Source organism: Danio rerio, chromosome 8 (genome assembly GCF_049306965.1).
Source record: "Danio rerio strain Tuebingen ecotype United States chromosome 8, GRCz12tu, whole genome shotgun sequence".
Classification (NCBI taxonomy): Eukaryota; Metazoa; Chordata; class Actinopteri; order Cypriniformes; family Danionidae; genus Danio; species Danio rerio.
In genome coordinates, this window is record NC_133183.1 from 48,070,235 (window position 1) to 48,081,276 (window position 11,042).

At 32.1% G+C, this 11,042-nt stretch overlaps 1 protein-coding gene across 4 annotated transcripts in view; it reads left to right on the plus strand.

Annotated features, from left to right (window-relative positions):
* Positions 1-8,480, plus strand: part of msi1b (musashi RNA binding protein 1b) — a 41,064-nt gene extending 32,584 nt beyond the window's left edge. Inside the window, exons 10-14 of one of the 4 annotated variants that reach the window (XM_073909388.1) lie at positions 338-418; positions 1,555-1,611; positions 4,794-4,856; positions 4,995-5,149; positions 7,156-8,480. In XM_073909388.1, the coding sequence (XP_073765489.1) occupies positions 338-418; positions 1,555-1,611; positions 4,794-4,856; positions 4,995-5,149; positions 7,156-7,197 (398 nt within the window). In that variant the 3' untranslated portion in view covers positions 7,198-8,480. 4 annotated transcript variants of the gene reach the window in all.
* Positions 8,481-11,042: the final 2,562 nt, after the last annotated feature.

Sequence of the window (11,042 nt, forward strand, 5' to 3'; positions counted from 1 at the left end):
ATAAATTACGAGTTTGAGCTTGCGAAAAGGGTACTGCACTGCGAAAAGGGGCGGGGTTAAATAAGATGATCCATATTTTAAATTTCTGTCCAGAGAGGTCATGATTTGGTCTTTGATTGATCTCACGCAATCATGTGATGCGATTTCGCATCTCAGAGTTCACCAAGCTTGAACTTTCCAACGCAGCTAACTGTAAAACTTGTCGCACAACTTGCGTTTCCGGTCTGACACATTCGCGTGCGTATGGATGGAAGTCTATAGGGAGATATGTCCAGTGTGTTCGCAGCTTTATTCTGAATAACTTTAGATATTTTTTATATGTTTTTTTTTTTTTCAGGGTATCCAGGGTTCCAGGCAACAACATATGCCGGCCGCAGTTACACTAGTCTCACACCAGGATACACATATCAGTTCCCCGGTAAGATTGAGTATCTGCATCAGTCTGTATTACTGTATCAGTGTATCTCTATAACACCTTTTCACACATTATTTTATGTGTTCATTAACTCTTTCTTTTGCAGATACTTAAGCGTATGATCAAAAGTCAGTTTTTAAAACTAGGAGATTGTTATAATTGCAAATAATACACAATGGAGCATATATGTTGTGGATTGTCAAATCCAAGCCAGCATTAAGCAACATAACTAAAGCGATGTCTAAATATATCTACAGTATATCCACAAAAAGGAATTTAAAGTTAAAATTTAAAGTGATTTTCCAGCATCAAAAACAATAAAAGCATTACATAATTATGAATAACAAAATAATTATGGTTATACATTTGATTGACAGAAGGCAGACACTGAAATGGCTAAATAAATAAACAAATCTTCTTATTCTCAATAATTATTTTTAACAACTCTAAAATACTGATTCACTGTCATTTTAAATGTTTATTTTTTCCACTATACTGTAAATTGCCAGGCTTGACAGTTTTTTCATTTAATTTTATTGTAGACACTTTACAAACATTTATACTTCCTACTGTATGCATAGAAAATCACTATTGTAACTTCAAAATTGTGTTTATGCTGGCTGCATTTATTTAATGAAAAAGCATTATTATGGCTATTATTATTGTCAAAAGATCTTTAAGAAACCGTTGTGATTTAACAGTTTTATGCTCTGATTATTATTACAACATTGAAAAAAGTTGTGCTGCTGCATATTTTTGTGAAAACTGATTTTTTAGAGATTCTTTAATTAACAGGAAATCAAATATTTTTTCAGATTGCCATTACTGTCACTTCTGATTAATTTAATGAAACCTTGTTAAATAAAAGTATGAATATCTCCAAAACAAACTGATAACAATAAAATATATTGTCAAACTTGTCAACTTTGCATCTGTATTTAAATCAGTCATTTAGACAAGAGACTCTGGGCTGCTTGTAAACCTCAGATGGACTTTTGTTTTTTCTACGTGCACTTGAACCCTAGTCTTTGCTTAGTATTGCTGTTGTAGGCCCTATAGTGCGTGTCTGTGTCTGTGTGTAGTGTGAACAGCACTTGTGTGTTTGTTTAAACCGCTTTCTGTGTTTGTCTTTATTCTAGAATTCCACTTAGAGAGGACCCCCCTTCTGACATCACCCCACCCCCCTGAACTCACAGGTCAGTTTCTCCATGAGCTTTACAAGCAGCTACTCAACAGGACACATGTGCTAACTGTTACAGCACACTGCAAATACTAGTTCACATTACTGACAACAGCAAAAAAAGTTATATGTTGTTAAATGAACTTTTGATTTCATATGGGGTTGAAGTAGCATGGTTTGACTAGTGGGGGCGATTTAGTGGTAGATTGTAAATGCAGTCCAGTAAACATGATGGTGTGTCTGAGAACGGCTGTATCTGAAATCGCATACTTCCTTGGTATATAGTGTTAAAGCAGTATATGAAAATAGAAGTATGCCAGAATTCAGTGTAAAGGAGTAAAGAAAAGTACATGGATGCATTCAATAGACAATACTATCCCACAAGGCCAAATGAAAGGATTTAGATGTGTTTTCTATATACAGGGTTAATACACATTTTTACTACAAAAAATCCATGACTTTTCTAGGTCTTTCAAGTCAATTTTTATGACCTAATGTTTCATGTAATGTCTACGTACACGTGGTAAATTATAAGAAAAACAATGAATGTTTTAATTTATTACAGCATCTCATAAAACATGCAACAATCTCTTTAGTTTCAATTTATTTTTTAATATCTATGTAAGATAGATGATTCTTACACAGTGCTAATATGTGAGACCATGTTTTTGGCCAAGAAAAGAAGTAAAAACAACTAACCTACATTCCAGTATACAGATATTTGACAAACTAATTTTAGATAATGTTTTGTTAAACTAGCAATAATAGGTAAAACATTGCTCTTTTTGCTCCATAGACTTACATTTGAAAGTTCGAAATTGGTGAATTCTTACCTGCGAAATTACATCCTGCACTCAAAAAAAATTTTTTTTTACTCATTCAAACTACTTATTTCAAATGAGCTTTTTTTTGTTCAATCCACATAAATTTGTCAAAAGTGTTAAGTTAACTTAGTCAATTTGTGTTGGGACAACATGAATGAATTTTGTGGAACCCTCTATTTTTTACAGTAAGTGATTGTGTTAGACCAGTAGAAGATCATTTAAAATAACAAATGTAAAATATGGAGCAATCTTTCATGTTTATAAACGTCTAATCATATTGTTTAATACCACCCTTTTTCACAGCACCATATGACAGAATTTCGCAAGCACAAGCTCTAGTGTGACCGCATCCAAGTTGCTTTGGATGCTTTGGTCTGCTAAATGACTTATGTAATTTCCTTGACTTTTCCAAAACCTTGTGGCTTTTTCAGTTTTTCCAAATGCCATGACTTTTCCAGGTTTTCCATGACTGTTTGAACCCTGTATATACCAGTAGTTATTCTTTAGGTCAGTGGGATTCCTTAGGTCAGTGGGCTCATGGAGGACCACCAACTCTGCACATTTTCCCTGTCTCCTTAACCAAACACACCTGATTCAGATCATTAACTCATTAGCAGAGACTAAGAGACCTGTAATGGCTCTGACAAAGGAGACATCCAATACATGCAGTGCTGGTGGTCTTCCAGGAACATGGTTGAGACACACTGATCAAGGTTCTAGAATTGTTTTTTACATCGACAGTTTCCATTCATTATGAAGAGGCAAATAATCATGAGAAGTGTTAGAAATACAATGTTTTAGTCATTGCTAGAAAAACTAAAAAGACTGGATAGGAAGGTGATATGAAAATGGCTAACTTTTTTCTTTTTATTAGGCAAATTTTCAATATGCAATTTCAATATGGATAGTTTGAAGGGAGAACAGAAACAGTTACAGGCACAGTCTCAGCAGCATCTACAATTTCTAAAATATCTAACTTGTATGCACTGCTTCAAATCAAAAGCTGGTCTGTTCTCAAACACACATTTTATGAATTAAAGTGAAAGTATGAATGCGATGTGAAGAATGAAAGTAGGGTTACATAACAGTAACAACATAGTACAGTAAATGTAATAAATCAAAATTCAACTCAAATTGCATGCATTCATAAGTGGCACAATATACTTTTAGCATTCATTAATTAATTACTTATTGTTTATAAGTAATAACTTATTATAAGCACCCACACACTTAATTGAGCATATTTTAAAGAGTGAATTGAGTTGCATTATTTCTATTATTCAGCTGCAATAGTAATGTATATTTACAAAAGGTGAAAAGATTTCATTGTTTTATTTATTACTTTGAACTTTTATAACTCACGTTTAAGTTTACAGATTAAAGGATTAGTTAACCCAAAAATTAAAATGATGTTTTTTAAATACTCACCGTTGTATGGTTTCAATCCCCTGAGACCTTCGTTCATCTTCGGAACACAGATAATTGTATTTGAATTCAATCAATTACAAGCAAAAAATACATAAATAAATGGTGCTGCATGGTTTTCTGTGGACTCTAGCAGTATTTAAGTCCATCAATTGAATAATCAAATGTAAAATAACATGGTCATTATTTTATAAATAATAAAAAAAACATATATTTAATAATATCTTTATCTTTAATAAAAAAAATCTAATTCAGTGATATGGTTATTGCAGATACACACATTGCGATTTCGATGCTCAAATTATATTTTGTTCAGCCCTATAGGTCACATCAAGCCAAGTTGCCCATCCTATGAATAATGTGACATAATGGCATTAGAGTTAGCAGTGCTACACACAAACATTGTATTTCCCGTATTAAACACACACCCTGACCTAACGCAGGGGGAAATTGTCAAACTAAGCACTTTTTTGTTTAATTTAGCACACAAAATTACAAATGGAGCTTGATATGATTACATTTGAACCACTAAAGTCACATGGAATGTTTTTGGTTTCTTTTCTGTACTTTGAACAACTTTGGACTCTAGCTATCTATAATAAGAGAGCTCATCTTAAATTTCCTAATTTGTGTTCTGAAGATGAATAAAGATCAAAATGAACCATGAGGGTGAGTAATTAACTACAGAGTTTGAAAAATCATTGGTTATCAAGTCTGCTGTTTGTTGCAGCCTTTTAACACACATGTTGGTTTGTGAGGTGTAAGATTATAACTTAACATCGCCGCCCAGGAAATCCTGCATTGCTGTTTCACCACACATTATCAAGCCATCGTTTGATGCTGTGTGACCCAAGCGCTTTTCTCCCATTGCTCTGAACCCAGCGTTTGTTGATACTGATTGCTTTCTCTTTCCTGTTGGTTTGCTGGTTCTGCACGGATGTTTTTCTAGCCATTCCACTAACGGCTTACAACCCCATGGCGGCAGCCGCAGCAGCAGCAGCTGTGGTCAGAGGTACGACAGATTTCAGTTCTTATGCATCCTACACAAGACCCAGACTCAGGAAACGAGCGTTCACACTTGTGCTGGCCTATATAATGTAGATGCTCTGTGACTGAGATGTTGTGGGATTTCATGTTGATTCATTTGTAGGCTCAACTCCTTCTCGCTCAGCGGGGTTTTTAGGTACCAGCAGCCCTGGGCCGATGGCAGATCTATATGGGACGGCCAATCAGGAATCGGCTGTGAGCAGCTACCTCAGTGCCGCGAGTCCTGCTCCCAGTACTGGATTCAGCCACAGCCTCGGGGTGAGTCAATCACATACAGCACTGTTAGTGTCAACTACCACAATTACAAATCATTTTCAGTCTCTGAAATCAGACAATTGATGAAAACCAGCCTACATGTAAACAACTGTCAATTGAAAACTCTGAATGTTACCTTGACAGCTTATTGAAACACAATAATTACTGAAATCAAACTATAAAACTTCTAATATCATGATTTGTTACTTATTCAGTTATTTTATAAAGTATGCAATTGTTTACAATATAATAAAATATTATATTAAAAAAAGTATATAACCTATATTAAACACAAATTAATGTTTGCATGGCATATTTATACATTTTTAATATGTATTTTTACATTCTTTTAGTAAATCGTTAAAAAATGGGTTTAAATATTTTTTTTTACTTTTTTCAATGTCTTGAACTATAAAAATTGACATTTGAATGTAATTATTTACTTTAATGTGGCACATTGCGTTTTACAACTTGAATGAACTTTGTCATTTCAAAAAGATCAACTATATATTTTTCCAAGAAACAATAATAATATTTATTATTTTATACAATTTTGGATTTATAATCATTATATAAATTAGGGCTGGGCCGATAAACAGTATTATGTCAAATTGTGATAAAATGTATGTCAATAACAGTAATAACCTCTGGAACTTTTATTCTATATTGATCTGAGAGCCATTCACACAGCAGATATGTGCAATAAAGGAAATCTAAAAGTGTGTTGATATTAGAGATGTACCGAATTTTCAGCCACCAAAAATTTATCGGCCAAAAATATTCTATGCCATTTAATAGACCTTCTAATTTTTGTGGCTGCAGTCATTGTTGGGATTACTCTTTTAAATCTGGAAACAATAACAACTATATCCAAATATTAATACGTTATCGTTCAATATGGAAAACAATTATCTAGATTGCAAGTAGCTGTATATTGGCACTGGTGGGAGGCATGCGGCCGGGTGCTTTAGTGTCCCACCAGTGACAATATAAAGCCATATCGCACTGCAACGTGTGTTATATTGTGTTTATACAACAGTTTGGTGGCATAATCGTATATATTTAAAATAAAATCAAACACGAAGAGTCTAAAAAAATCCTTTTGTATAAGGGACTACTTTCTTCCGCAATTCATTCACATCTGCAGTAGCCTCGTTAGAAACAAACACAAGTGGCCAACACAAAATACATACATTTCTGATATGTGAGTCCCATCTGAGACACAATCCGCTACAATTACTATGGGATAAATTTAACACTAAAACATACAAAAAAATAATAAGATTCACTTAGAATGTCACCCACCAATTTTATAATGTTTTGTTAAGCTGTAGTTTAAAATTGCACAGATATTTTCGCCTCTAAGGGCTTATCATGTGGTCTCTGTAGATAGACAATGTCTACCATCTTTACTCTGCTCAATGACAGGCTGATGGAGGCCTCAGAAATCTCAGAAATTATAAATATTCAAAATAGGCACTATCTTTAGAAATAAACAGCATTGTTTCAATCTAAACAACTACATTTAAAAAAGCCTCAAAAGTACATTGTTGTCCAGCAGCTGCAATATTTGTCAAACATTAGTGAATTTATTAATCTGCTGTCACTCTATCTCACGGCTATCAGCCAATCAAATTCGAGAACCTGACAGAACAGTTGTATGTGTATATATGCACAGATACTTTTATATACATTTTTACAATTATTTATTATTTTTAATTATTAATATTTATTAATTTATTATCACATATATTAATTTAAAAAAAGTTAATTTTTATTTTATAAAATAAACTTATTTTAACTTTCTGTAAAACAATATTAGTTATAAATTATTAATTATAAAAATTGTTTTAAGTGTTTGTATTCATAATATTTAAAAACTATTTATTTACTTTTACAATTAGTCACAAAACTGGTCAAATTAATCTTAAATCAAGTAAATGAAGCATGTTTTCCCCTGTGGTTTCCTTTTCACTTCATTAGAGCCTGTTTTCTTTATCCATGTACAGGGTCCTCTGATTGCTACAGCATTTACTAATGGCTACCATTGAAACAAGTGACAGGTACAGCAGTATAGTATCAATCGCCCGGACGTCTTCCCCACATCTGAAGGAAAGATTGATGAAGAATGATTTGAAGTAAAATGGTGATCTCAATCGAATACAATGGATGCACTCAATGTGCTGCAGGGTTTTATTGTTATTTTATCAAGCTCTCAGTCTTTAAAGAGACAAATCAGCCCTAAACTGACGAAACAATGGCTGCAACACTATTAATATGACATGACGTTTATTATTTTTGGAATTACTGTCATATCAGTCTTTAAACTAACCTCTTGCTCCACTAAACTAGAGCTAAACCTGTAAATAACTAGTTTGTCTCTCAGTTTAAAACACTAACAAGTGTATTTTTTGTCTTAGTTTTATTTTATCTCTTATTTCTTGTCTTGTTGATGACTTTATGTATATGTAGGTTTGTAGTTTAAAATTTTCGGTTTAATATTTTCATAAGAGCAATAATCTGTGTCAAATCTCTTTGTAGCAGATTTGAAAAAAAAACTAAAATCACTTTCAGATGCGTTTGGTACATTTTCTACTGAAGGATATAGTGTGTCAAAATGTATATTTTGTTAGTTTCGCAACTGGATTTATTACACAGATCATGGAAATAGTAGTAATTATAAGGAGAACATATTTCTCAGACTTAGATTTGACTTTGATTGTGTAAAATATTGTAAATAATGTCTTTTGGATCTTATGAGGTCTGTCGGCGTGATAAGAGAGTTTTTTACACTCAAAAACGCAAGCGCATGATATTCTTTGTCCAAAAATTTGCTTTTGTTGGTTTTTTTTTTCATCTTTTTGTTTTCTGAATTTGATGAACTTGAACTTTGTGTTTTATTTTGTTCAGGTTTTTTTTTTTTTTTTGTGACAGAAAACAATGTGAATGATGCTTCTAGTGTGTGTGTGGGTGTGGGAGTGTGTGTACGTGTGCATGTGTTACTGTCATGATTTAATGTATTATCTTCAGTAAGATGATTTGAAATGTGAATTGAAGCCCCTTTATGTCCATGCGGTTGCATTGCTTTTACCAAGTGTTTATCCATAACACAGTTCAATTAATCTATTTTAGAGGTTCTTATAACAATTGGAATATGAATATACTTCAATTAACTGAAGATCTGGTACTGGTAAAATAATAATAATAGCAACACTAATATAACACTTTTTATGAAGTAAACTGGATGGCTGTTATTATTGGAAAGTTTTCATGTTTCTTGTTTGAAGCTGGACCCTCTCTGAAAAAAAAATGAAATAAAAAATACATTTGGAAATACAGAGTCAATTATTTCACATGTAAATAAACTGCAAATTACTATGCTGTGACACTGCTGTTATTGGGCAATAATTGGTATACTGCAGCCTGATCTCACAAGAAAACCTAAGTATTTTACGTTTTGCCAGTTTAGTGGCTAATTCATACGAATTCGTACTAGTTCAGTCGTACAAAATTGTACGATTTTTAAAAAGGAGGCATGGCACCTGACCCCACCCCTAAACCCAACCATCATTGGGGGATGAGCAAATCGTACTAAATTGCACAAATAAAGTCGTACGAATTCGAAGTCGTACGAAGTTTAGAATTGCCTTGAGATTGTGTTGCATATTGAGATATGGAACTGGAATATTTATATATATATATATATATATATATATATATATATATATATATATATATATATATATATATATATATATATATATATATATATATATATATATATTTAATAATTTGACCAACATTTCTTTACTTTTACCTAGATTATATCCATACATGCAACGCAGTGACGCAGTAGGTAGTGCTGAACAAAGAAACAAAAAATATTTTTGTTTTAGTTGACATATTGTAGTTTGTGATTATTTTTACAATATTTCACGTGAATTTAAATGTTATTTTTGAGCAATTCCATGCAAATGTCAACCTTGCCATAAAAAATAAGTTTTTACCAAAATAGCGAAACCCTTTCTATGTTTTTTGTGTAAGCTTGTATTTTACTGTATTGTAAAAATACTCAAAAATGTCTGTCAATGTTCTTAAACAATTATGTTTGATTTACCAAAGTTACACGTGGCAATTTCACATCTCACATCCATAACGGAGAAACGTCACATCCATAACCAAGATTTTTTTCCTCATAAATACAAAATGTCAAATAAAATAAAATCAGTAACTTTGTTCTATCGAGAGACAACTCTTATCCTTTTGATTAGCATTGTTTCTTTTGGGTTGTGCTGTTTAATTCACAGAATTTCTACAAAGTAGTTTGTGTACTGTAAACTTAATAACTTTTTTGGTCACATCCGCAACATTTGCTTATTTTCCTCATTTAAAGTATAAAACAGTAAATACATTTTTTACGTGATATTTTTCAAGACACTCTATACAGGTTAGAGTAATTAATTGTATATTGTATAACGATGGTTTTTCTGTAGAACATCGAAAAAAATATATATATACAGCTTAAAAGGGGTAATAATTTTGTCCTTAAAATGTTTTATTATTATTATTATTATTATTAAAAACTGTGTTCATTCTAGCCAAAATAAAACAAATAAGACTTTCTCCAGAAGAAAAATATATATATTATCAGACATACTGTGAAAATGTCCGTGCTCTGTTAAACATCATTTGGGAAATATTTGAAAAAAGTTTTTTTTATTTATTTATTTTTTTTACTGAGGGCTTAATATTTCTGATTTCAACTGTGAACATTCCGGAAACCGGAGCACCCAGAGGAAACCCACGCGAAGGCAGGGAGAACATGCAAACTCTACACAGAAAAACCAACTGAGCCGAGGTTCAAACCAGCAACCCAGCGACCTTCTTGCTGTGAGGTGACAGCACTACCTACTGCGCCACTGCCTCGCCATCAAAATAAAAACTGCTTTTATTCTAGCCAAAATGAAACAAATAAGACTTTCTTCAGAAGATAAAATATTATCAGACATACTGTAAAAATTTCCTTGTTCCATTAAACATCATTTGGGAAGTATAAAAAAAAAAGAAAAGAAAACAAAATTCATAGGGGGGCTAAAAATTATGACTTCAACTGTATATATATATATATATATATATATATATATATATATGATTGAATTCGAATGTCATTGTTGTCCCCTAAGGGCAGCTATGTTTACAGCAAAAGCTGACAGTTAACAGCAACAGGTCACACTCAACAAGAAATACACAAACACACACACAGACACATTATATGAACACCCCTCACAAATCTTTCATTTAAATGGAAGCTTGACAATATAGAGCATATACATTAGATTAGTTTGTACTGAAGCCAAATCTGGAGCTTGTCTAACAAAATAACTTGTAACGGTCTAAAAGCAGTACATCCAAATTTATATGTTAATTAGATTTAAATATAGAATAGATTTTTGGATTGTTTGTTTTTTATTTATTTAAGGTTCAAAGTCTTATATCATTTGAATGAATAGATTCTGAATAAATACTTATATAGCCATTTTATGAAATAAAATTATTGTTTAACTGAATCTTGCACCTTTCTAAAATAAAAGAGTCAACGGTACATTTGGAACTCCCACATGAGATCGACGGCATATTTCCATATCTAAAATATTATATTTCTACAGTTAAGAACTCCCTCGTGGTTTAAAAGTACACATTTCCATGCTGTAGCAGCACGTTTGCCTAATTTATTTCCACTTCACAATGACCTTTGCCTTTATAACAGATTTAAAGATTCTGGTGTGGATAAAAAAACCCTATAAGAACTAACAACACTTTTAATGAATTAAAATAATGAGTCTTAATAACTGAAATCTTGTATGTCTCTTGTTTGAAAAAAAAAATATCATCATTT